Source organism: Bubalus kerabau, chromosome 23 (genome assembly GCF_029407905.1).
Source record: "Bubalus kerabau isolate K-KA32 ecotype Philippines breed swamp buffalo chromosome 23, PCC_UOA_SB_1v2, whole genome shotgun sequence".
Classification (NCBI taxonomy): Eukaryota; Metazoa; Chordata; class Mammalia; order Artiodactyla; family Bovidae; genus Bubalus; species Bubalus kerabau.
Window position 1 is genome coordinate 16583935 of NC_073646.1, and position 27627 is coordinate 16611561.

At 47.1% G+C, this 27627-nt stretch overlaps 1 protein-coding gene across 1 annotated transcript in view; it reads left to right on the top strand.

Annotated features, from left to right (window-relative positions):
• XYLT1 (xylosyltransferase 1) overlaps positions 1 to 27627 on the top strand; it is a 346464-nt gene that overhangs the window by 74372 nt on the left and 244465 nt on the right. The window contains exon 2 of the mRNA XM_055561345.1: positions 25534 to 25572. Within this exon, the coding sequence (XP_055417320.1) occupies positions 25534 to 25572 (39 nt within the window). The remainder of the gene's footprint in view (positions 1 to 25533; positions 25573 to 27627) is intronic.

Genomic DNA, 27627 nt, shown 5'->3' on the forward strand with positions numbered 1-27627 from the left:
TTGTCTTTAGTCAATCATTCTGACTCAGAGTCCTTCCTGGTGGTGCACGCCTTGTTCAGCCAAGATGGATGCCAGAGAGAAGGATTCTGGGAGGTGGTCGGACATGTGGTGTCTCATTTTGACCTTTCCTGAACTCTTCCGGTTGGTGGAGGCTTATTAGTTCCGTGTTCCTTACCAGGACCTCCAGTCATAAAACAACTCATGCAAATGGTTACTACGGTGCCTGGCCAGGGCGGGTGGTTTCAATCAGTGTGCTTCCCCTAACAGTATTGCAGTGTTGGGGGAAAACAGACAGAGGGGTGTGTGTGTGTGTGTGTGTGTGTTACGCGGACAGGGGCAGAAAGCAGGGGCCTACCTTTACCAGGATCATCTGTCTGTCACCTCTAGGAAGAGGTGACACTTCAGAGGACAGGAAAGTGACATGAACACGTTTGTCTCTTCACCTGCTTGTATCTCCTGTCCCATCATTGCCTCTCTGAACTGGGAATAAATGCAGAGAACTTTCAGGCCTGGGTCTCTCGGCGGCTCCCGCGGCCCTCAAGGACTCTGCAGTCATCTGCAACCAGGAGTCCTTCCAGTCCTGAGGTTGGAAAAGGACGCCACCACCAGACACCCCTCCATCAGGTGGAGATTGATACACTGTGCCACGGGTGATTTATTTTTAGCTTCCTCTGTGAGAGAGGCAGCGAAGCCATGGTTAGTTTATTATTAAACAGAACCATTTATTCATCTGTGTCTTTACATATTGGTGATGTCAAAGAGAAGTCAGGTGGGTTTGGAATACAGAGTTGTACTCAGACTCAAAGCTGCTCCCTGCCTCCAGCTCCATCAGCAGTGGGAGGCCTATTTCTAGCCTGATCTCTTCTCTTGGCAGGACTAAGTGGGATGCCTTCTGAGCAGCGCAGGTGGTAAGAACCAGGGTGGTGGTCACAAGGGGGCTGAGAGCGCCCACATGCCATCGGAGGTTAATTCTTAGCTCCAGCTGGTTGGGAATGGGGACCAAACAGGACCAGGTTTTCTGATTTTTCATGCAAGTTCAGACACCCAGAATTTAAATGCATGGTCTTCCTGAAATTTGGATATGGGCAGCCAACTGAAAAAATTTTTAAAGGCTTCATAGGCCAAAACCAAAATCAATCTGAGACTGAGAATATATCTGGCTACTTAGTGCCTTTTGTCTGAGGGACCCTCAAAAAGCAGCTGAGAAAGCCAGCTGGGTGTAGTATTCCAAGACTTGGTAAGAAGTAAAGAGGAAGACATTGGCAAATCACCTGTTTTCCTGGGACTGACTGTCTAGTCTAGTTCCTTCTGTCTCATCTGCTTTCATTCTGAGCCCAGGGCTGGCTGGCTTTTGGGTTCCCCTGAATGAGCTTCGATGCCTAAGCCGTTTTTTAGGTGACTTGCCAGTGATCCAGGACATTTACGGAGCACCTTGTCTGAGCTGAGGGTCCATGCCAAGTGCTTTCCATACAGTGTCAGCTCACATTATCCCCTGCAGGTGGGTCCTCATGGCATCCCACTTATGAATGGAAAGTGTGGGGCTTCTGGAAACTAAGACCCTTTGCTTAGGATCACATGTCTAGAATGCAGCTGAGCTGGAAAACTCACCTTGGTCCGTCTCCAGGGCCTGAGATGTTGAAACACACAACTCTGTCTTTGACATAAGCCACTTCTTAATTCAACTCCTACAATGTCAATCTTCCTTTTGTTAAAGCCATTCATCTAATCATTGCCATTCGGAGTCAACATTTGCTGTGCAGGGACCATATATCAGGCACCCTCTTTGGCTCTGGGAGATTTCATGGATGCATGTGTACTCTGTTCTATCCAACTCTTTGTGACTCCATGGACTGTAACCCTCCAGGCTCCTCTGTCCATGAGGTTGCCCAGGCAAGACTACTCTGGAGTAGATTGCCATTTCCTGCTCCAGGGGATCTTTCCAACCCAGGGAGTGAACCTGTGTCTCCTGCTTGGTATATGTTTAAAGGGTACCGTTTGATGAGTTTGGATGCATGTGCTCACCTGTGATGCTCTCCCTGCAACTGGATGATGAACATCATGGCCTGAAATTTCCTTGTGACTCTTTGGAATCCCCATCCCCCACCCTTAACCCATTCCAAGGTGACCACTGGTCTGCTTTCTGTCACTATAGATTAGTTTCCTTTTTTAGAGTTTTGTATAAATGGAACGATAGACTATGTACTCTTTTTTTTGTCTGCCTTCTTTTACTCAACATGGTTATTTTGAGATTCATTCATATCAATAGTTCATTTCTTTTTATTGCCAAGTAGGATTCCACTCTGTAGATGTTACTGCAATTTGCTTATTCTTTCATATTTGGAAATTTGGGTGGTTACTTAACATAGAAAGTTTACAGGAGGAAGAAAAAGTTATTTATAATTCCTCAGTACGAATAATCCTTAATGCGTTTGCTTTTTAACAATTTTTGTTTTGTATCTGGATAAAACCTCTGCATGCCTGCTAAGTCACTTCAGTTATGTCTGACTCTTTGCAACCCCATGGACTGTAGCCTGCCAGGCTTCTCTGTCCATAGGATTCTCCAGGCAAGAATACTGGAGTGGGTTGCCATGCCCTCCTCCAGGATAAAACCTCTGCTGCTGCTGCTGCTAAGTCGCTTCAGTCGTGTCCGACTCTGTGCGACCCCTTAGACGGCAGCCCACCAGGCGCCCCCATCCCTGGGATTCTCCAGGCAAGAATACTGGAGTGGGTTGCCATTTCCTTCTCCAATGCATGAAAGTGAAAAGTGGAAGCGAAGTTGCTCAGTCGTGTCCGACTCTTAGCGACCCCATGGACTGCAGCCCACCAGGCTTCTCCGTCCATGGAATTTTCCAGGCAAGAGTACTACCTGATTCCAAAGTTCAAATCTGCAAAACAAGAAATATTTGGAGAAGTCCTTCTTTTTACCACTAAGTACCAATTTTTACTAGTTTTTATATTATCCTTTAATTTTTTTGTCTTTCATGTATTTTTACTGGTATAATATATATAATATAAACCTTACCAGCTTAACCATTTTTTTTTCAGCTTAACCATTTCAAGTGTACAGTTCAGTGACATTATGTTCATATGTTTATTATGTTTGTCCATATGTTCCCATTGTTGCAAACCGTCACCACCATCCATCTCCAGAACGTTTTTCATCTTCTGCAAACCCAACTGAAACTCCATAAGCACTAAGCAATGATTCTGCATTCCACCCTCTCCAGCCCCTGGCATCCACTTTTCCACTTTCTGTCTCTATGAATTTGACTGCACTCAAAACCTCGTAGCAGTGGAATCATACAGTATTTGTCCTTTTGTGCCTGACATTTCTCTTAGCGAAATGTCCTCAAGGCTCATCCGTGTTGCAGCATGTGTCAGAATTTCCTTCCTTCTTAAGGCTGAGTAAGAGTCAGTTTTGTATATACCACATTTTGTTTATCCATTCATCCCTCTGTGGATACTTCGGTTGTTTCCAGATTTGGCTATTGTAAATAATGCCATTTAGACAAGGGCATGCATCTGTTTGAGTCTCTGCTTTTAATTCTTTGGGATACATACCCAGAAGTGGAATTGTTAGCGTCTATGGTAATTCTGTGTTTAATTTTTTTTTTTGAGGAACCACCATAATATCCTTTCAGCTCTAAGTGGCATATGCTTTTTAAATAAAAGGAGTTACAAGCATGTGACAAAAATAAATAAATAAATGACACCCATGAGAGAAAGATGCAAATAAAGTAGAATTCTCTTTCCCCCATTTCTTCCAGTCTCTCTTAAAAGACATCATTGCTAACAAATTATTGTGTATCCTTCTGGGGGAAATACCAACATTTTCAAGTGTGTCTTGAGAGAGAGAGAGAGAGAGTGTGTGTGTGTGTGTGTGTGTGTGTGTGTGTAACTGAGTCATATCCCTTATTTCAAGGATGGGGAAACCGAGAGGCCTCACTTGGCTTCTCGCCAGTCCTGAGGATGACATGAGCTTCAGAGAAGGCTTGGAGATCACTGCAGCCCCTGGTGCACGGATTACTTGCCCTCTGCCTCCCCTACCCCCAGCCGGTCACCCGAAGACCTGCACACCCACAGCCCTGGTGTGGCCCCCTCCAGCCCCCACCCACCCTACCCAGTCTGATTTCACTCCAGCGCTCTCCATGGGATAAGGTCTCATTTTCGTGCAGTTATAATTTGCTCAGAAGCCCTGGGGCATCACTGCCGGGACAGACTGAGCTAACCCACAGGGGGTTTCCATCTCTCAGCCGGCCTTTCTGATTTAAAGCTGCCTGTCAGATGCTGAGATTATGGTAGAAATAAGCTGTTTGGGCTGAATTTTGGAGAAGAGGCTGCCAGATGGGAAATCTGGAGTGTTTCCTTCTATATTTAGCCTTTATGGTGAGCTGACTGAAGTGAGCACCGTTTATTTTAGGAGGTAACTCCTTGGAGCAGGCATGGTGGATTGGGCTGCTCGCCCGGGGAGCGTTTGAAAGATTGCAAAGACTGACATGGAGGATGTGGCCTCTGATGGTTCTGGGAGAGAAGAAGATGCGCTTTTAGCTGCACTCACCTCGGTGGCCAGCAACAGTCCTGAGGGGCGGTTGAGAACTGCACCCACTTAACAGGTGAAGCAGTTGAGACTCAGTGACTTTGTCATGTGCCAACGATTGCAAAGTGGTTGTAATAGAGCTGAGATAGGACAGAGGTTTTCCAGTTCCTTGTATCATATCCTTTTGGTACAAATTAAGTTCCTTGGGGTGTTCTGTGCATGGAAGAATACTGAGGAGAAAGTAGAGGGTGGAATGGGCTTTAATCTGAGGTTGATAGGAACTTGTATAAAGAGCTGGGACTTCAGAGCGAAACTCTGGTTCAGTCAGCCTCTTCCTAGCTCTGCGACACTGGAGCGATTATTTTGTTGTCTTTTAGCCTCAGTTTTCTCAGCTGTGAACTGGGGATATCTCCTTAGAGTGTCATCATGAAAGTGAGAATCCAAAGGAGTGAAGGCCCATTATGTACCTGGCACATAATAGATGCTTAATAAAAAGCAGTCGTTATTACTTTTATCGAAAGGAAAGCAAGGTTTAGCATTGTCTTCTGAAAAAATACTTCAATTAGAAGGTGACATCTTTGATAGAATATTAACGAAGATTTTAGGTTAAATTACACAGGCATGTATTTATAGGGTCATCTTTTGGAAAATGGCCATTACCAGTTATCTGGTAGACGGAAATTTCCATCAGAATTTCCTGCAAGGGCCTGGCCTCTTTGAACAAATCTAGTAGACATAATCAAAATCACATATTGTTTACAAGGTGGTTATAATAAAATGAATTTTTAGTAAAAATAATAATAATGTCTTGGAGCAAGTGAACACCCATTTGGTATGGGGAATGCAGTGTCTCTGTCTGTCTCTTTCATACACACACACACACACACACACACACACTCAGACATATTGTCCCACAACAGTGTGTCTACTAAATGCTGAGCATTCACTGAACATTTATAGAATACCAGTTGTATGCCATACCTAGAGGGGTGAAAACTCCGAACAGTTGAGTAGACGTGTTTGACCTGCCCTAATTCAACTGTGGAGAAGAAGACAAAGGAGAACAAGAACAATGCAAGACGTCTGACTGTCATCTTTGTTCTTCTAAGCCTCAGTGTTTCTGTCTGTACAATGACCACAGCTGGAGATAACCATCTCTAGATTCTTTGTAGCTCTTTGTTTCTAGAACTTGGTCAAGGTCAGGAATTTCTTTTCCTTGATCTGCATCCCAACAGGCTGATTCAGAACTGCAGGTTCAGCCTCCCTTTTCTAGGTGAGGCGGTTCCAGCATGAGTGTTCAAATGCTCAAAGCTTTCAGTCATCACATGGCCAAGCCAAAGGTAGAAAGTAAGTCATGTCTGGGCTTTGAGGACTTCCTGATCATTCTGGTTATCTTTCGAAAGGGAGGTATGGAGAGTGGATTGATTGCTATAATCTTAGCTTCCATGCCACAGAAGGCACAGTTGTTCAGCTTTCTTGATTAGGATGTGTGTGTCAGTGGGATCTTAAAGGATGTGGTGAGGGAACAGTGAGCCAACTGAATGGTTTTCAAAGTCCTTCCTCAGGAGATAGAGCATGCTGGCTGTCTTGCACACCGGATTTAAGCCTTGGCCCCACTCATTACCTGCTGTGTGATGTTAGTAACTGTCTTTACCTCTCTGAGCCTGTGTTTTCCTTATATTAATACCTGTGGTTATTGTGGATTGAGCGACCAATTTATCCTAGTTTGAGACATTCATGATTTGAGTATTGAACACCCAGGTAAACTGGGATGGTGACCACGTTAGTTACAAGGTTGAAATAAGCCAGAGCACAGGGCACATAGAGAATGTTAGGAAATAGAAAAGTGAAAGTTGTTCAGTCATGTCGGACTCTTTGCGACCCTATGGACTGTAGCCCACCAGGTTCCTCTGCCCATCGAATTCTCCAGGCCAGCATACTGGAGCGGGTAGCCATTCCCTTCTCCAGAGGGTCTTTGCAACCCAGGGATCGAATCCAGGTCTCCCGCCTGGCAGGTGGATTCTTTACTGTCTGAGCCACCAGGGAAGGCCCAGGAATTAGTATGTACAGCTTGGTTTTGTGTGTATGTTGGGGGGATGTTTTTGCTATTCATTTCTTTTAGCCTGTAAATGCCTCTGGCATTTTCCTAAGCCACAGAACTCCAAGTTGCAAATTGACATTTGTATAACCTAGATCGATTTCTTTTGTCTTTCTTTTTTGTAGACAGAAGAAAGATATTCTGTATACCGTGACAAAGTGACACCACTTTCTTCATTGTCTATAGCAATAATGAGAATTGATTAACTTGCAAAGTTAGTAGGTCCTAGCCACCTGTGGCTTAAACTGTGGGCTGTGTTATGATCGCTGAAAATGGGAAATAGAGATGACTTGAAACTCATCTTGAATCTTCAGTGTATCGGTTCACTGAGTTGGTTTCAGAAGCACCTGTGGATCCAATATGGAAAGCCAAGTAGATATGATCTGGAGGGTAGCACTGAAGCAGGTTTCTAACAAAGACACAAGTCACTCCACGCTAACCTTGTCAGTGACTCCTGAGACCCAGACCCCTTCCTGGGAGACCCCGCCACCTGGGCACTGCACCAGGCTTCCCACCTTGTTGCCTGCCACCCTCTCCCCACCCCACCCATTCTAAGCTCAGACCTCCTTTCTTCGTTTCTTAAAAGTTATGGGTTCTCAGAGTTATAGAACGAACTTAGGTTGCCAGGGGGAAGGGATAGGTAGGGACTTTGGGATGGACACGTACACACTGCTATATTTAAAATGAATAGCCAACTAGGATGTATTGTACAGCAAATGGGACTCTGCTCAATGTTATGTGGCAGCCTGGATGGGAGGGGAGTTAGGGGGAGAATGGAAAATGTATATTTATGGCTGAGTCTCTTTGCTGTTCATCTGAAACTATCACCACATTGTTAATCAGCTATACCCTAATACAAAATAAAAAGTTCAAAAGAAAAAAAGAAATGGGTATGTGTTCTTTCCTACCACAGAGCCTTTGTTAATGCTGTTCCCTCTGCCTAAAATGCTTATCCTTTCTCCCATCTTAGACCAGCTGCTCTTTCTCTGAATCCCAGTTTAAGTTTCACTTCCTAAAAGAATCTTCCTGTCCTCCACCCTGGCTGAAGTTCCTCCGTTTTGTGGCCTTCCTACATCATCTTCTTTGGCAGCGCTTATCACAAACTTAACAAAACCACCGATGTGGTCATCAGTTGTGTGATAAATGATAATTGACTCAGTCAATCCCTACTCTGTTTCTTTATGTATTTATCGACAAGGTGACAGTTGTTGAATTTTACAACCGTAATGAGACGCTACGGGGGCTCCCCAGGTGGCTCTAGTGGTAAAGAACCTGCCTGCCGACGCAGGAGACGTAAGAGGCATGGATTCTATCCTTGCTTTGAGAAGATCCCCTGGAGAAGGGCATGGCAACCCACTCCAGTCTTCTTGCTTGGAGAATCCCATGGACAGGGGAGCCTGGTGGGCTATAGTCCATAGAGTTGCAGAGTCAGACACGACCGACACGACAGCACGCATGTACGCCTGAGAAACTATAGATCAGAGTGCCCAAGAACAAGGGGTCTGGAGCCAGATCTCCTGGATTTGGTCTAATTCTGACTCCAACACTTTGCTGCTCTGTGACTTTGGGCATGCTGCATAGCTTCTCTGAGCCCAGTCCCCTCATCTGTAAAATGGGGGCTAGTACCAGCCCCACCCTTATGGGGTAGTTGTGAGGACTGAGTGAGTTAATGCATAAAGTGGCTTAGGAGAATGCCTGGCACCTTGTACGTGTTGGCTGGTGGTTGATGTCACCGTTAGTTCTACTGCGAGTAGCAGTAACTGTCTTGAGAAACGTAACTTAGGAAAATGTTGAAAGGAGAGAATGCTAGTTATTTGTACCACATGATGACTTTGTTTTATTGGCAAGCTGTGTCCTCATAGAAGAGTTCTTTAAAGCCTCAGTCTCCTCATCTGTAAATGGGATCAGTGCAACCTACTCAGCATCACCTACTCACAGGGTTAGTGTAAATTCAGAAAGATTCATCGGACAAGTGGGCCCACGGCAGGTGCTTGGTGACACTTAGTGGTCCAGGCACCGTGAGAAACTCATTAACGGCTCCGCAGAGGCCACAGCTGGGGATGCCTGAACTGTGCTTGGGCTCCAGGAGCCGGACCGTAAATCCAGGCTCCATGCAACAGGCCTTCCCTGTGATTTAAAACAAAACAAAAAATAATGATGGATGATCCAAGGTGCTGGTTTTATATGGCAGCTAACGAGATAGCAGAGCAAGTAATTGGAGAAGGTATTGCTAACAGACACAATAAATATAGCTGCGATTACATATTAGCAGTTCTCAAATGGCTCGTAATGCGGTGAGTATGCATGAGGTCAAGAAGGCGTTAGAAAACAGATGTTTAAGTGTGTTACAGCTTTATGATAGAATTTGCGCTTTGTAAAAGAAATAGTTATTGGATGATTATTATGAACCAGACCTTATCAATGTGCTTTAGAAATTTTTAAAAAACTGTTTATTTTGTTTTGGGTATAGCCAATTAACAATGTTGTGATAGTTTCAGATGAACAGCAAAGGGACTCAGCCATACAGATACATGTATCCATTTTCCCCCAAACAACAGCCCCCCATCCAAGTTGCTACATAACATCGAGCAGAGTTCCTTGCGCTTTACAGTAGATCCTTGTTGGTTTTCCATTTAAAATTGAGTGCTTTACAGGTGTTGATTCAATTACTCCTGACAACGGGCCTGGGAGGTAGGCATTATTAATATCCCTATTTCACATATGAGGAAACTGAGGAGCCAAGAAAGTGAGTAACTTGTTCAAGGTGGAACAGAGCAATTGACGGACCCAGCATCTGGGCAGAGGTCATCTGACGTAAGAGTCTGTGCTCTGCTGAAGCATGTGGAAGGATATGATGATTGGAAGTAGATAATTGAATGCAAAATACCCACTTTCTCCTTGCGTGGGACAGACCAGCTGTCCTTGGTCCTGATATCCAGGCCTTTCCATTGATGGAACTTGTCTAGTGGATTCTGGAATATTAGCGTTGGGAGAACGTTGGTGTGCAAATCAATGGAAGCTATGTAATTTCTTCTCTGTACCTTTGACACTCTGCCCGCCCTTCCTTCATGGCCTCTCCTGAAGCTGTTTTTCTTTGAATCAGTTAAAATGTGTGAGTAGTTTACCCTACCTGCTGAAAGCAGGGTCTTAATTAGCCTTAATTTTTGAAGTCAGCAGCTGTAAACTGTGTTGAAAAGATTGAAAAGATTAGTGCACTAGTAATAAGATAATTGTCCCTGAGAAATGCTGTTAGCATGTAAACACAGTTAGCGTGTGAAATCAGAACAACTGTAATATTTCCCCCATTTGGTGTTTAAAGATGCTCTTGCATGAATAATTATAAGTAAATGCAAAGTGCAGAAAGGAAATTCTGCATGCTTTTATTCTTTCTCGTTCATGTCACAGTTCTGAAATAAAAGTCTGCTCAGTGGAATCTCTCCTGTTGCTGCTTCCCCGCCCCCAGCGTCCATTTGAAATTAGAACCAGGAGTGGGGTCACTCAGGGAAATCCCCCAAAATGAGGGATGCTAGGCAAATGAAATCCACAGATCCCACTGCAGCTTTTTAGCAAGGCTTTGGATAGGAAATACCACATATGTGTGCATGTGAATGTTCTCAAATGGTTGCCTATGTGCACACACACATACATGCACACACACACACTCATATGCAAAGCTGGAAAATGGTCTCAGCTACATACAACAGAAGCCGAGGCAGTAAACCTCAGTCTGCCTTTTTAGACCTAGAAGAGCTGCAAGAGACTATACTGCACCTGCCTGGACTCTGGAGGCTACTCTCATGAGCTTTTGGTCCTTGGATACATTGGCAACTTACTTTCATTTTACCATGTCAGCACGTCATGTCTTCCCAACAGACCTCATGCTACATAGCATGAATCTCAAATATGCTGCGTCGCCTATAAAGTTGGGCATTGCCTATAAAGTTGACCCTCTCTGCTTCCTCTTCTCAGACATCAACCAACCAGTAGTTGAGCTCATCTACTTCTGTTCAGTCTTCCATTCCCAAGGGACTTGTCTTGACTTGCAGTTGGGAAAACATCCTGCAACTGTTAAGTGAGCTGGGTTCTAAGCATGGTTCTTTTAGGGTCCATCCCAACATTGCTTGAGCTTCAGTTGATTTTGGTTCAACAAGAATTTGCCTAGTGCTGTCTGTGTGGCAGGCCCAGAATTTTGGTAAATATAAGCACAAAGAAGATCATCTTGGAAAATGGGACCAGTAGCTGAAAGAGTTGTTCAAATAGCAGGGAGGGAGGAGAGCAGAGAACCAACCCCAAAACTTGTGGACTCTGCTCCTGACCACGTGTTCCTGGGTGTGTGTTTGTATACATTTCTTGAGTCCAGTTTTGGATTTTGTAGCCAACTGAATTTTATAGCCAAGTTTGCTCTACAACAAGTCCATATCCCAGCCTTCTCTCCCATCCCAGGGCCTCTGCTGAGAGCTCTGGGACTTGATATACAAGAGGCTACAAACCCCAGTGCCCACAGTAGCTACATGGTGGCCCTAGTGAGGGGGTCAGGTACGTGCCCTTAGCTGGAGGGCGGGCACATGCCCCATCTAAGAGAGACAGCCTTTTCCCAGATCAGCAGTCAGGGCCTTATGAAACTGATGGATTCCTGTTTCCAGGTCTCCTCATTTTCCAAGAAATGCCAGAGCTTTGTAGTTTTGCATGAAACCTCCTGAACTGTAGGTGTTGGCCTCATATGTAGCATTTTTCTTTTGGAAACATGGCACGGGCTGAACAAAACCCGTCTGAGCCGATTACTGCCTGTAGGCCCCACTTTGCTGTTTGCTCTGTGGGCAGTAAACTCTCCAAGATGCTGTTCTCAAGGAGCCTGTAAAACAGACACTGCTGCTGGGTGGTCAGCGATGAGCCCCACCACCTCATGGATTTGGTCAATTTGAGACGGAAGACTTGAACTTGCATCCTGCTTCTCCGGGCTCATCCTTTCTCATCCTGCCCCCTCCTGCCCCCTCTGTTTGCACAGATGTCTCAATGAAGTTCGTGGGAAAAGAACACTTACTATCCTGAATAGATCCTACAGTTATGCCAAACATGTCACGCGTGTGAGTCTGGGTCCCCTGCCCCCGCCCTCCTGGGCAGGAAAGCCTAGAAATCAAAGGGGATCATTGTAGACGTGGGTCAGCCGAGCCACCCTGGGCACCATGGTCGTCTCCTGGGGGCTGATTATCAGCTTGCTTGAGGATCTCAGGCTCTTGCCTGACCTTGGCACAGGGTCTGGCGAGTTTGGCTTTCTGGGTGGAGAATGGGTTGTTTCAGAAACAAAGCCATTGAGACCGAGTCGAGGAGAGAACTCTATTCACTGGTGAAAGGAGCTCATTGTACAGACTCGGTGGGCCCGGCAGGACCCCCTTCCTCTGGCCTCCCCCTCCTCCCTTTTCCCCAGCTGGGGCTTTGTCCTCGAGCCCTGCATGATGCTTTCTCCCGGGCTGCGCTTTCTTCCCCCTTTTCCTGTCTCAGCAGCTTTGGGACTGCCCTGTACAGGAGGAGAGTCGGGCTCGCAGCCCCCGCACACGTTCTCGGCTCCTTGGGCCAACTCTGTCGTCGTGGGTGATGAGAGCGCTTCCTTCCGGGAGAGCTGGGAACAAACAGCCAGTTCACAGGCAGCTGCACGCGGTGGACGTGCAGGAAGCAAGAGAACAGTGGGCGCTAACAACCTCTTCCTGTGCCACGCTCTTCACCGAAGCCTTCCCACCGGGCAACCCCCAGCCTGATGCCCAGTGCTGCCGCCTGCCCCGCCCCCTGAAAGTCAGGACCATTGGGCCCCAGGTAGAGGCTTGTCATTGAGTGAACTGCAGTGCTCCATATCCCTGTGCTTTATTAGAGCTTTTCTTTCTTCCCTAAAGTCCCGGCATCCTGAACTTTTCTTCCTTGGGACCAGGGCTGACCGTGGAATCATGTTGATTGAATAAATCATCTGGCGGGTAAAATGGTACTGTCCCTTGTGAAGAGCAGTAAAATATGGTCATTGAGAGATGGGAGATCAGGGGGACTTCCCTGGTGGTCCAGTGGTTAAAAATCTGCCTTGCAATGCAGGAGACGCGGGTTCAACCTCTAGTCGGGGAACTAAGATCCCACATGCCATGAGGCAACTAAGCCTGTGTACCCCAACTGCTGAGCCACAACTGGAGATCTGAATGTCTCAACAAGAGATCATGCATGACACAATGACGATTCCCCCATACAGCAATGAGGTAGCCTAGTAAATAAATAGATATTTTTAAAAAGAGATGGGAGGTCACAAACTCCCCAGCCCTGCAGGTGGGGTGGGGGCTGTGGCCAAGAGGGGGATGTGTGCCCATCTTAAGTAGGCGGCAGCTACTCAGCTCCAGCTGTGGCCATGCCAGCCCACATCCCCATTTGGCCGGATCTTCTGACATTTAAGAAAAGCCAGAAATCTGGGTATGGTGAAATCACCCACTTTTTAAATGTTGGCAACTGGCTTTAAAAAAAAAAAAAGTATTGTGCACTATGCATGTCAAAACATACCACCTCTGCACACTTTGGTTAACTTCTTAAGAGATATGAAGGTGAAATGAGCCTGGCCCTGCTTTTTGGGCAAGTCTTTCTGAGATTCTGTTTCCTCCTCTATAAATGAAGAATACTGTAGGAGATCCATAGTCTAGAAACAGGCGAATATACAAATAATGTCATCAAGAGCACTGCCCAGTGAGAAGAGAAAAAAATAAAATCATCTATGTTTCCAGACTTTATGGCCTTCTTGTAGTAGCTGCCCCAGGAGGATGGAATGAGCATTTACTGAAATGCACAGAAATGAACACAGTGTTTCATAAGGACTTAAATGAAAGCTGTCGTAATGGCCATTGTCTGTTGGCTCAGTCACCTTCATCCTCAGCACCCTCATCAGCATTAAGACATGCAGGAGAAGGCCAGGGAGGCAGAAAGGAGCACTGAGTCTCCCCAGGACCCAGCCCTTTGAAACCTCAAGACCATGACCCTGACTCTCTTTGTACCAGGCCTCTGCCCACGTGTCTCCTGCAGATCCACTTGCCGACCATCTCTCTTCTAGCCTAGGAAGGAGGCTCCCCTGTTCCCAGGCGCAGCCAGGAGCTGGGGATACACCCCCTGCATCCGCTGTGAAACTCTCTGCTCCGTTGCCGTGTGCCCGCATCCTGGGATCCGGTTCCCCCATGGCTTGAATCAGCAGTTCTGTGTGTGGCCTCTTGGAGACATTCCAGACTTGCAGCACTGCCGAATCATAGTTTCTCCAGAGCTGGGAGATGCTGTCTTTTGGACAAAAGTTGTCCTGGCTAGAGGCTCTGGTGAGGATCTGAAGAAGAGGAAATGAAGAAAAGGAGTGTGGGAAGGACTCACACAGACACTGATTTTGGCAAAAAAAAGATGAACCCAGGATTTTGTATCAAGAAACTTGGATTCTAGGCTGGATTTTGCTCTAAACGGTGTGTGCCCTTAGGAAACCACTTCCCATTCTGGACTGCATATGCTGCTGTTGCTATTTAATCACTAAGTCGTGTCCAACTCTTTGCAACCCCATGGACTGTAGCCTGCCAGGCTCCTCTGTCCATAGAATTCTCCAGGCAAGAATGCCTGGAGTGAGTTCCCATTTCCTTCTCCAGGCTATCTTCCCAACCCAGGGATCGAACCTGGGTCTCCTGCTTGGCAGATGGATTCTTTACCACTGAGCCACCTGGGAAGCCCCGGATCTCATATGCCATAACAGAAAATGATGGGTTTGATCTAGGTCAGGGCAGGAAATGCATTTCATCTCACTGGAAAATAGGAATGTACCAATAGTGTCTGTTCACAAGCCGTGCTGAGAATTTGAGGCCAAGTAATTGCCTGGTAATATCCACCTTGGACATCCCATAGGGAAGCTGCTGCTCACCTACCCCGTATCTCTTCAGTGTCTTTCCGGTATTCACAGTTTTGGATTCTTGGGCTCAAATCTTTAAACTAGATCCTTGTGGAACAGAAAACCTACCTCGCAGTCCCAGAAGCTGTAGAACAGAGCGTTGTGTCTCTGGACAGTGTCTCCAGGACAGATTGTTTCCACTTGGGCCACCTGCCATCTTGGTGACCACAGCAGATGGGTGTCAGATTGGTAGGTGTCGCCTGGGCTGTGCCTGGGAAGAGCTAATTATTGGGCTAGGCTGGAGATGCGGCTTGTATTCTGAGCTCAGGAAGACTTGTGTCCCAGCAGAGTCCGGTGGCCAGCTTCAGAAGGACTGCAAGCCCGGACGGTCTACCAGCGTATCTTGTCTGGCTGTGTTGGGTGGAGGTTGCGTTGCTCTGTTTTTTCTTGGCATGCTGCAGGCATGTCTCGTTTCTGGTCTGAAATGCCTTTGAGCTGTGAAAAACACATCCCATAAAGTGACAGTAATTGTCCTCCAAGAGGAACTAACATTTGTGGCTTGCCTACTCGACACCAGGGCTGAGCGAGGTTCTGATACTCCATCTCTGTCAGTCTTTACAGTAACCACTGAGATAGTTATTATTCTTGTTGTTGTTGTGATTAGTATTATTAAAGGTTATGTAATTAGCCAAAGATCCAGAGCAACCAAATGGGACGATCTGGTATTTCCTAATACCATGTGATCCAGTTCCCTGCTCCATAAGGCTTCCTAGTGCCAACAACTCACAGAACCGTGAACCGTGGTTAAGTGATTCTGATTTACAGTGTGGTCGTACCCCTGGGAAACAGCATAGTCTAGTGGTCAAAAGTGCAGCCTCAGGGCTTGGGCTGTATGTGTGTTAGTCGCTCAGTTGTGGTCGACTCTTTGTGATGCTGTGGCCTGTAGCTTCTGGGCTCTTCTGTCCATGTAGTTCTCCCTGCAAGAATACTGGAGTGATTGTCTTGCCCTCCTCCAAGGGATCTTCCTGACACAGGGATTGAACCTGGGCCTCCTGCATTGCAGGCAGATTCTTTACATCTGACTCACCAGGGAAGCCCTCAGGAGTTGGGCTGTCCTGATCCAAACCTTGTCTCTGCGATTTAGTAATGAGTGCCTTTGAGCCTCGGTTATACCGGCCTGTAAAATGGAGCTGTTAGTACTAATAATACCTATGAATAATCTGAGCTGTTGTGAGTTTTTAATGAGCGTTCTTACAGCCCACTTATTATAATGTCTTGCTTCACTGTGAGCCCAGTGTTGGCTACTTTTCTGATTATCGTCAGTATTGATCAGCCATGTGACCCAGGATCACTGCATGAATAAGGGGGAGGTGACAGTTGAGTGCAGCAGCCAGGCAGCAGCCATACAGCTAGAAGCCGTACTTTCTGGCAGAAAAGCACATCCAGGGCCTCAGGCAGGTGTATTCAAAGCGTAGTTCCGAGAATTGTAGTTCTGTGCACTTTGTAAAGGATTACAAAACCTCCGGAGGCCCACGCAGCACAAAGTGTTCTGTACAACGGTTTAGATTTTTAGTGACTGTTTGCGCTCAGAGATACACACGCAGAGCTGAGAAACACTAAAGCCATTGCCGAGTTTCCATGCATCTGTGGTTTCTCCTCGCTTTCCAGGCTGGGGATGGTCAACTACTGATCCAAGGGCTTCAGGCTTCATTTAGCAGTTCTTTGAGGTTCTGTTGCTCCTTCCTGAGGTCTGGACTTAAATATGTGGAGGGAATGCAGAAGAAGATCTAAAAGGTCTCTGAACTTTTCGAACTTTCAAGACCAAAAAGAGACAGACAGAGCAAGGGAATTCCACCCCGTTTTCAGGGCCCAGTCACATCTGTCACCATCTCTCTGATGCAGGGAGAGGCCCCTGCCCTCTCCACGGGGTTTCTGCTTTCTCCCCTGAGTCCTCTTTGAAGGTGACTTTGCATATTCCAACAAGGTGAGCCTGTGTGGTGCCGGCCTGTGCTCACGTTCCAAGAGCAGCCTCTCTCAGAGAACAAGGGCGTTCTGTGTCCTCGGTGTGCCTCCCTCATCGCCCGGAGCCGCCTGGCCGGCACGTGCCCCGCCTTCATCTCGGGAGCCCCTGCCGTGTAAGATAAGCGCGCCGTGGAATCCCACAGAAAGACCATTGTGTGAGCACCCTGATGGCTGTGACCAGGCCTCGAGAAAGAATTAAGAAGGGGTCACACGCCCCGGGGGGAGTGCTGAAGGGAGGGGAGTGGTGACCGGGTTTCTGGGGCAAGAGGGATACCTTCACCATTTACGTGGGGAGAAAAGAAGGGGCCGAAACCACCCTGCACCTTGCTGTGGACTGAATGTATGGTGGTGGTTTTAGTCACTAAGTCCTGTCTGACTCTTTATGACCCCATGGACTGTTGCCTGCCAGGCTCCTCTGTCCATGGAATTCTCTAGGCAAGAATACTGGGGTGATTTGCCATGCCCTCCTCCAGGGGATCTTCCCAACCCAGGGTTCGAACCCAAGTCTCCTGCATTGCAGGCAGGTTCTTTACTACTGAGCCACCAGGGAAGCCCAGACGGAATATATGTGTCCCTCTAAAAATTCATATGCTGAAATTCTAATATCCTGTGGGATGGCGTTAAGAGGTGGGGTCTTCGGGAGGTGATTAGGTCATGAGGGAGGAGCCCCCATGGATGAGATTAGTGCCCTTATAAAAGAGACCCTGAAAAACTCCCCTGAATCTTTTGCCATGTGAGGTTACAGCAAAAAGACAGCTATCTATGAATCAGGAAGCTCTCGCCAGACACCAAGTCTGCCAGCACCTTGACCTTGGACTCATAGACTCCAGAACTGTGAGAAATAAATTTCTGCTGTTTATAACCCACTCAGTCTGTGCTATTCTCTTAGAGTATCCAGGAGAGGCCAGGACACACCCATCATGAAATTTCTTGGAGGCACAAAGCCTGAGCACCAGAGTCCCAAGCATGCGTCAGACACTTGGTGGCTAGCTGGTGTCAGAGGTTGGAGTCCTAAGCAAGATTTTTGGTTTTTCACTGGCTGTCTTTCTCACCTCGGATGCCTTTAGTCTGGTACTATTCAGAATATAATACAAGAGTTCTCAGGCTTCAGTCTGCCTGACTTGCCCAAGAGTGTCTAATAAAAATGCAGATTCTTTGGATCCTTGCCCAGAGAGCCTGATTCAGTAAGTTCACACTATTGGAAACACCAGGATATTGGTTAAAGGACCAGTTTCTGGCAGTGTACAGACCTGAGCACCAGACCTGGCCCCATCCCTTATCAAATCTATATGCTCGAGCAAATTGTCCTGCTGGAGCATTAGTTATCTGATCTGTAAAATGGGCAGTTTGAGACTTCCCTTGCCAGGGTTACAAGGAGTTCACGCGCTTGACACAAGTAAGCTTTCAAAATGAAGTAGGTAACTTTACCCACTCACTGCTGTCCACTTAGGTACAATAGCCTTCTCTGATGGCTCAGTGGGAAAGAATCTGCCTGCAAGGCAAGAGATACAGGAGACATGGGTTCGATCTCTGGGTTGGGAAGATCCCCTGGAGGAAGAAATGGCAACCCACTTCGGTATTCTTGCCTGAAAAACCCCAAGGACAGAGAAGCCTGGCAGGCTACAGTCCATGGGGCCACAAGATTCGGAGAAGACTGAGCGACTAAGCATGCATGCACCCAGTTATGTACAATAATTCTCAGTCCAGAAGAATTATGATCGAGTAGGGTTGGGTGTGGAGGGTTATGTCTTAGCCTTCATAAGCCTGGAAGAAGAAAACAAAGGGACGATTATCTTTGAGTTTCTAGCCAGAGACCAAACATTTGAAATATCTGGTTTTAGTTAATGTTCACAACAGCCTGTGATATGATATCCTGTTTTCAAGACAGGAGGTGACTGTGCATCTGAGTTGGTGTGAGACGGTCCAGGTTCACACCTGTTAAGCTGGTGTGATTGTTACCAACGCTCGTTTTCACCTACAGAGTTTGCCAGACAATACAGTCTATGCTTTGCTGTCTTGCAGTAGCTCTGTAGGAGAATATAGACCCTCCTGTTAACATCATGTAAATGAGAAAGTAAAGCTCACAGATGCTATGAGGTTTGGCTGAGGTCACTAGTCTAAGTTGTTGTCATCTGCTGACTTGCCAACCCCAGTTCTTGGGAGCAAAGCCTTTAAAGAAGTGATTCAGTTAAAATGTGGCTTTTAGAAGGGATTTCTAATCCAGTCTGAGGGTTTCCCCGATGGCTCTGGGGCAGAGAATCTGCCTGCCAATGCTGGAGATGTGTGTTCGATCCCTGGGCCAGGAAGATACCCTGGAGAAGGCAATGGCAACCCACTCCAATATTCTTGCCTGGAAAATCTCATGGACACAGGAGGCTGATGGGCTACAGTTCATGGGGTCACAAAAAGAGTTGGACACAACTGAGTGACTTAAACAAAAACAACAGTCCAGTCTGACTGGTATCTTTATAAGAAGAGGAACTTTGGGCACACAGAGACACCCAGAGGCTCCTGTATGGAGTAAAAAGACTATGTGAGTACACAGTAAGAAGGCAGCCATCTAAGCAGAGAGGCCTTCAAAGAAAAAAAACCCTGCTGGTGCCTTGACCTTGGACTTCTAGCTCCCAGAATTGTGAGAAAATAAGTTTCTCTTGTGTAAGCCACTCAGCCTTGTGGTACTTTGTTATGGCAGCCTGAGCAAGACTAAAACTGGGCTTGTGCATGATCTGAACCCAGGGCTGACCCCAAACCTGTATTCTTTTCCCACAAATGATCCTTCTTTGCCCTGTGCCCAGCCTGCAGTACAAGTGACCACATCCAGTTAGGCCTCTGGCCTGGCATCCACGCTCAGCTTCCTCTGGGTGCTCTCGCCAGGGAGTGTTTCTCTAGCAGGCAGCGGTGCTGAGTTTTTGATCCCATGAAGAGCTCGTTGCATTTCCCAAGGCGCCTGGTGTTGAACAGTGATGAGATTAGATCCAGTCTCTGGATGGTGGAAGCTCCCTCCTATGGCAAATCAGAGGACTCCCTGGGAGAGTGCCATTCAGCCTTCTGCAGCTTCGTCCTGGGTGTGTTTGTGCTGAGTCTTACTAGGGACCCATTGTCTATCTGCTGACTTGATGGGCCTCAGGGGGGAACTGACTCAGGAAGCCTGAGTCACAGGTTTGTCACCTATATCCCAAAGTCTTTGCTTAATGCCCAAGAACAAGCGCTATCTTATGATATCTCATATCGTATAAGACATAGATATGATGTCTTATCAAAGACAGGGAGGAGAAAGCCCCTTCCAACCTGTAATCAGGCTCCCACCTCATTTAAACAGTTAGCTTTGGGATAGAAGGGCGCACAGGGTCCCTTTAAACTCAGTTCTGTCTCCCTCATGGTGCCTGCCAGGCAGAGTGCTAACTGCTGAGTTGGAGCATAGTAAACGTGTGTGAACGAGGCTTACCCGGGGCTCAGCATGACCAGGAAAGCCAGAAACATTTGATGCAAGCCTGAAATGAAAATGAACAAATTCCTCCTCTTCTCTCTGCATTCTTTATAAAAGCTTAATTACTTGTTAAAATTAGGCCCGTGGCCCTGATGGGCTCAGAAGTATCTGAGCCTGGTTTCCCTGGTCATACAAGCAAGACTCTTGAGGAGCAGACAAGCTTCATTCCTCCAGGACCTGTAATCAGGCTCCCGCCTCATTTAAACAGTTAGCTTTGGGATAGAAGGGCGCATGGGGTCCCTTTAAACTCAGTTCTGTCTCTCTCATGGTGCCCGCCAGGCAGAGTGCTGGCTGCTGTGTTGGATGGAGCATAGTAAACGTGTGTGAACGCGTTTGGCTAACTCTGCATGGTTCATGCTGTGGCACAGTGACTGCATTTTGTTTTTAGTCTTGACATGTGTGCTCATTTCTATCAACCGAGTCCACTACCTTTTTAAAAAATACAGATGCTAAAAAACGATGCCGTAGTTAAGGTGGTACTTAACCTTGTACTTCCTGTATTCTTCCTTTTGATAAACATTATCTAGGTTGCAGGATTACTTTGTCTAAGGTAGGACTGTATTGCCTGATAGAGCTACTCTAAAATAGCCCAGGTTTCTTGAATACAGGGCGTTGGGATTGAATCCAGGCTTCAACAATATCTGTGTAAATTTGGACAAGTTATTCAATCTCTGTGGTCATCAGTTTTCCCATCTCTATAATGGGAATAATAGTAGTGCCTACCATAAAGTTGTTACAAGAGGTAAATGGAATGATGTGTGTATAGAGGTTAAGCCACGGCCTGAAACATGATATGACGTTAACAAATTATTAGCCATTACTTAACAAGTAACTTAGTAAGTTACTACTAGTATTCATGACTATTCTGAATCTTGGTCAAATAATATGCCCATGGAATAAAGTTTAGAATAAACCAAAGGAATGAGAAATGTCTTTCTCAGAGCAAGGAGGTTCTGAGTGATGACACCCTTTAATGTTACTGTGCAGCTGAAAGTGTTGGTCGCTTAGTCGTGTCTGACTCTTTGTGACCCCTTGGGTGTAACCTGCCGGGCTCCTCTGTCCATGGGATTCTCCAGGCAAGAATACTGGAGTGGGTAGCCACTCCCTTCTCCAGGGACCTTCCTGACCCAGGGATCAAACCTGGGTCTCCTTCATTGCAAGTGGATTCTTTACCATCTGAGCCACCAGGGAAGCCCCAATATGTTGTAATGGCACCGAAACAAATTCAGAAGAACTGGTATATTTAGTGAAGAGGGCTGAAGGCTGACTCAGAGGTAGTACCAGATACTGATGGTGAGTGTTTCTTTGCTTGGTGTAAGGTCCATCTCGAATGGAGCCTGGTACATAGTAGGGTCTCAGTAAATGATAGCTATTAGCTGTAGTTATTGCAGGTTCCTGGATGTATTCGCAGACTTAGGGAGAATATGTATCTTTTCGTTTCCAAGGCTGGACTGTATACAATACATTTTAGTTCTATCAAGGTCTACCTTGGAGAGTATATTCACCACAACGGCGCTGCGTAACAAGTCAACCTGAAATGGCTTGAGACAACAGGCACATATTCTGTCTGTGAGTGAAGGTGGGCTTGGGGTTGGCTAATCGAGGCTGGACTAAGCTTCAAGCTGCAGATTGGATCAGGTTTGCCCCGAGTGCCTCTCATCCCCCTTGGACCAGCAGGCTACCTGGGGTGTATTCTCCTGAGCTGACCGGCAAAAGCACAAGAGGTCATGCTCAATCATGCACACACATTTCAAGCTTCCACGATGTCTTAACTGCTAATGGGCAAGCCCAAGTTCAGGGAGGAGGAAGCTTGCTCTGCAAAGAAATGCACGATCACATGACCAGAGGGTGTGGATCGAGGGAGTGGTGAAAATGAGGGCCACTGATTCCGTCTACCCAGTTCCCCACTTGGCTTCCCCACTTTGTCATTGCAGTAGATGATATGAAAGGGCTTTCCTTGCTTTAGGTGGTTCCCTGGTTCTCGGTCCCCACATTAAGATTCTAAAAGGTCTCCATTGTAGCATCCAAGCACGTTGCGAATTCCCCGTTGGTCTCCGAGAGCCTTTCCTCTGACAGACAGGAATTTACTCTACTGTAAACCAAAGAGTCCCAGTTTAGACAGACGCGATGGATTAGGCAGACAGCATCATTGACCCAGTTCCACTTCGTTAGCCTTTCCAATTAAGGAGGATGTTACTGAAAGTGAAACCTCACAGAGATACTGTCATACCTTGAATCCTCTGGTCTGAGCCTCTGTAGGCAGAGTCTTATATCTCAAATGTGCACAGAGGGAGGGGAGCGAGTTTGTTGGCCAGTGAATCTTAAGTGTTAATGACATGGCCGTTTGTGAGTTACTTTGTCTGTCTTCTTGGCTAAGTAATTAACATGCTAAATAGATAGCATTTTTGCTTTTGTTTTTCCAGAAGCTTTTTAATGAATATTAATCCTCTGACCCTGCACCCAGAGGATCTCTGATCATGGAACACCAGATAGTTGGTGCAGCATTGTACCCATGGATCAGGCTCTGGGTTTTGTCAACACGGATGTCAGAGGTTTCCTGTGGCTTCCTGGGAAAGTCTTTTTCAGTGAAGTTGTTCATGGGGTTCAGGATGGCATTCTCCCCTCTCCCCCGCCTCCCCCATGGGATTCTGAGCAGTGAAGCGTAAGCCCCAAACAACAGCCAAATGTGCTGTGAAGTACAGCTTAATTAATCTGGGCATGCACCCAACACCCCATCCAATGCTTTGCAAGGACCTGGCCTTAAAAAATGAAGCTAATGTCTGAGAAGCAGCTTCTTATCTTCCAGTCAAAATCTGGATGCTGGGATCGGAATAAAGAGAGGTACAGACAGACACACAGAGGCTGACTTGAGCTGAAGCACAGACTTGCGTGCTGTCTCTCATTAAACAGTGTGAGTCTGACCCATGCTGCCCAACATGGACCATGGCCTTGCCTCCCAGACTAGAATGGGCCCTGCACAGTGTACTTGGCCTGACCCTGGGAGCCTGGGAGCACAGGGTTCACTCTCTCTGCAGCAAGTGATACAGGAGCTGGCTGGGGGTGCTCCATGAAGGATGCTAAAATAATGAGCCTCACTTGAATAAAGAGTGGTTCAGCGAAGGTTCTCCCCCGCTGTAGTGGCTACCTCTTCCCCCTTGACAAGGAGCTGGTAAGGGTTTGAAGACAGAGGGTTGCAGTATTTCTTACAAGACTTCTTAGGTTGTTGTTGTTGTTGTTTTAATATTTGTTTGTGTGGCTGTGTTGGGTCTTAGTTGGGGCACGTGGGATCTTCCTTGTATCATGTAGGCTCTTTAGCACATGGACTCTCTAGTGTTGATCTTGGTTCCCCCAGCAGGGATTGAACCCTCGTCCCCCTGCGTTGCAAGGTGGATTCTTAACCGCTGGACCATCAGGGAAGTCTTTCTCCAAGTTTCTTTGTGGGCCAAGGCTGCAGTGTGGGAAGAGGGGGAAAAACGCCCCTCAGTATCTTCTTGGGGATGAGGAATGTTCAGGGCCAGGGTGGAGTGTGAAAATGAGAGTGAGATGTCCTCTTGGCATCAACCTCTGAGCTGCACCACTGAAGAGATGCTGGGAGTTAGAACTGGAATTGGGAGAGAAGAGTCCCTTGTCTTGAAGGAAAGGTCAGAACAGACCAGAAAGCAAAGCGTTCCTGGGGTTAGGTATCTGACCCTCATCAGAACGAGGCATCGTTATCAAGATGCCACAGGGGAGCAGTGATCAAGAAAGTGAGTGACAGTTACTTAGAATGGTGAGGGGTTTAGATGTTCCAGTCTCTCTACACTTTCTTTCGTTTTTAATTATGGAAAAAACACCTAACATGAGGTCTGTCCTCTGACCGAAATTTTCAGTGTACAGTGCCATGTTGCTAACTCTAGGCTCTATGTCATACAGCAGATCTCTGGAGCTTATTTGGCTAGTGGGACTGAAACTTCATACCCGATACATAGCATCTCCCCACTTTCCCACTCCTTCCAGCCCCTGCCAACCACCCTTCTACTCTCTGCTTCTCTGAGAGTTTATTTTAGTTGCCTCATAAAAGTGGAACTATGAGATCTGCACCCCCATGATCCTGGAAGCCAAATTCTTAATAGCCAAAACATGGAAACAACCGGTATGTCCATTGACAGGTGAATAAAGAAAATATGGTGTATATATATGCACTGCCTGCGTGCACAGTCACTCAGTCGTGTCTGACTGAGTGACCGACTCTTTGTGACCCCATGGACTGTAGCCTGCCAGTCTCCTCTGTCCATGGGATTTCCAGGCAAGAATACTGGAATGGGTTGCCATTTCCCCCTCCAGGGGATCTTCCGACCCAGGGAGGGATCAAACCTCAGTCTCCTGCGGCTCCTGCAATGGCAGGCAGATTCTTTACCACTGAGTCACCTGGGAAGCCCCATATATATATATATACACAGCGGAATATCATTCAGCCTTCAAATAAGAAGGAAATCCTGCCATTTGTAACAACATGGGTGAACCTTGAGGGCGCAGTGCTAAGTAAAATAAGCCCATCACAGAAAGACGAATAAGGCGTGATTTCTACATTTCCTTCTTGTTCACAGCAGAGGGCGGGGGGCCGGGGCGAATTTGCATGCTTTCTGGAAGCCTGTGTTGGAAAATCTGCTTAGATAAAGCTTCCAATTGAGTTTGTCCTTCGGGGCTCTAAAATCATGCCCATTCTCAGTCAGAGGCAGCTTGAGGTTACTTTCCCAGAATCATGAATCCAAGATGATTAAGTGCAGGGCCAACATAGTCCAGACAAAAATAACCTTTATGTGCTGAGTTTCCTGTTTTCTTTGGAATCCACTTGCTGAAAACCGCTACCTCCTCTCCAGGCGTCCCTTCCTCCTCTGTACCCACCCTGCCCCCACCCCGGAGTTCATGTTTAATGACCCGAGAGAATTTACCACCGAGCATTTCCAGTCAATTGGCTTTTGTCCCAAGTGAATGAATGGGACTTTCTCTGGCCTTCTCCCCACTGAAAGGAATCTTCCCCAGCCCATTGGAATGTGCCCCACAGACCGGGAATTAAGCTCCTTCTTGTCCCTCTGTCTCGTTGCTTCCCTCATTCTTTCCCAGATCAGACACAAAGTGGTGGCCTTGCCCCTCATCGGGACTTTATATTCTTTCAGATTTATTTCTAATCCTCTTGCAGACCCATCTTCTCCCTCCCGTCAATGCTTTGAGCACACTTTGAGATGCTCTGCGAGGGGGCTTTGTTTGTTCTTTCTTCACACTTGCACTTCATCTTCTTGCGTGATCTCCTGCGGGTGTCCCTGCAACCTCCTAGTGAAAGGTTTTATCCTCCTTCCTCATGTGGGTGTGGGAGGAGGTGGAGAATGTCGCATGGAATGGGGGTGACAGAATGGGGCCACCCTCCCCGTGCGGTTGCTTGAGCACCGCAGAAGTACAGCTTTGTTTTAAAGTGGTGCCAGGGTAGTAGGTTACATTTCCCCACCACTCACAGGCATTTTCTCCTTTTTTCCCCACAGGACCCACAACCAAGCCCAGTGATCACTCTGGAGACCCAGGTGAGTACCTCCCCATGGTCTCTGTCACCTTCTCTGCCCTGATGCTCAGAGCCACCTCTCCAGGGAGCGTTTATCAACATCCTCTTGGCTCCAGGACTCAGAAAAACGGGACAGACACATAACGGCTGTCTCGCTGCCCTGTTGAGAGGTTGTGTGTGCACCCAGGTTCTGAAAGCACCATGGGAAGAATCAGACCTGTTTTTCTGAGTTTTCCTCCACCCAGTGGTCACCAGGAGGTGAACGCGGAGAGCAGAGACAGGGAGGGGTGGCTGCTCATTCACGCCTCGGGTTTGAAGGACTCTCTCCCTTGGGCGGTTAGTTGCATCCTTGAGTCTGCTTGTGCACTGGGCCATTCTGAGGCATCTGAATCACAGTGGCGTTCCTGTGTGGGGCGGGTGACCAGTGGACCTTGTAAGGAGGGCCCTTACTGTCTTCTTCTGCTTTCCTGGGCAGCTGTGAGTCCAGCAGACTCAGGTGGAGTCCTGGAGCTGTGTCTTCCGGCCTTGAGGGGCTCTGACCTACTCAGCCTCCGTCTCCCCATCTGGAATGCAGTTACCACAGGAATAGCCCTGCAAGGCTGTGATGAGGATGGCAGGGCACGGTGTCTGTAAAGTCATCAGTACATGCTAAGTGCTTGTGAGTGTTAGCTTTTTAAACCAGTGGAGTGCTTCGCTTTCTGATGGGACTTGCAGGAGGTGTATCTTTGTTTTTGTTTTTCTTTTAAACTTCTTATCTTATATTGGGGGGTAGCTGGTTATCCAAAAATGTTATAGTTTCAGGTGAATAGTGAAGGGACTAGGCCATACGGATCCATGTATCCATTCTCCCCCAGACTCCCCTCCCATCCAGGCTGCCACATAACATTGAGCAGAGCTCCATGTGCTCTACAGTAGGTCCCTGTTGGTTATCCATTTTAAATACAGCAGTGTGATATGTCCATCCCAAACTCCCTAACTGTCCCTTCCCACTGGCAACCGCAAGTTCGTTTTCTAAGTCTGTGAATCTAAGGAGGTGTATCTTTGGATTGATCATTTCCTTAGCCCTGTGGATTGGTCAGATACTAAAGAGAGAAGACAGGGTGCCTCCCAGCCAGCACCCCACAGCTAACAGAGTGTGAGATAGGCGAACTAACGTAGCTGAACTTCTCAAGGCTCTTCAGTGACTCCTACAGCTCCAGGGACCACCTGCCTCCCACTCTTTACCCTCATCACGAGCATTTCTGCCCTGTCTTCCCCAGGGGAGTGAGAGGCAAGCCCACCCTACTCCTCCTTCCTTCATGGAAGGCCAGAAGTTGTGAGGAAAGTAGATTCTCGGGGTTCCTTTGGGCTCTTTTGTCCTCTCCCCACCTCCATTTACTTAGTTGGCTTCAGAAATTTTAGTTGCTCGGTTGTGTCCAACTCTTTACGACCCCATGGACTGTAGCCCACCAGGCTCTTCTGTCCATGGAATTCTCCAGGCAAGAATACTGGAGTGGGTTGCCATTCCTTTCTCCAGGGGATCTTCCCAACCCAGGGATTGAACCCAGGTCTCCCTCATTGCAGGCAGATTCTTCACCATCTGAGCTGCCAGGGAAGCCCAGTCAACTTCAGGGATAGCCAGAAAACAGAGCAAGCATGAAGGAGCAGTGGTGGGATTTTAAGGGGATAAATACCCAATTTTAGCTCCTCTTTGACCATCTTCTCGTCTGCTTTTTCCCAAACTCCTGCCAGTCAGGAGGTGATGTGGCTGTCACCTCAGCCACATTTGCCATATGTGAATTATATAGTTTGTTTATCCTAAGTCACCTACAGTACATTTTCCCTGACATTAACTTGTTTTACTTTCAGAAGTAGACTTACCCTAAACTGATGATTCCCAATCAGGAGTGTCTTTGACCTTCAGAGGATGTTTGGCAATGTCTGAAGACATTTTTGGTTATCTCACCTTGGAGTGGGTTCACTACTGGCATCTAGTGGGTAGCGACCAGAGAGGCTGCTAAATATCCTACAAGGCGCAAGACACCCCCACAGGAAAAATTATCTTGCCTGAAATGTCGGTAGGGCCGAGGTTGAGAAA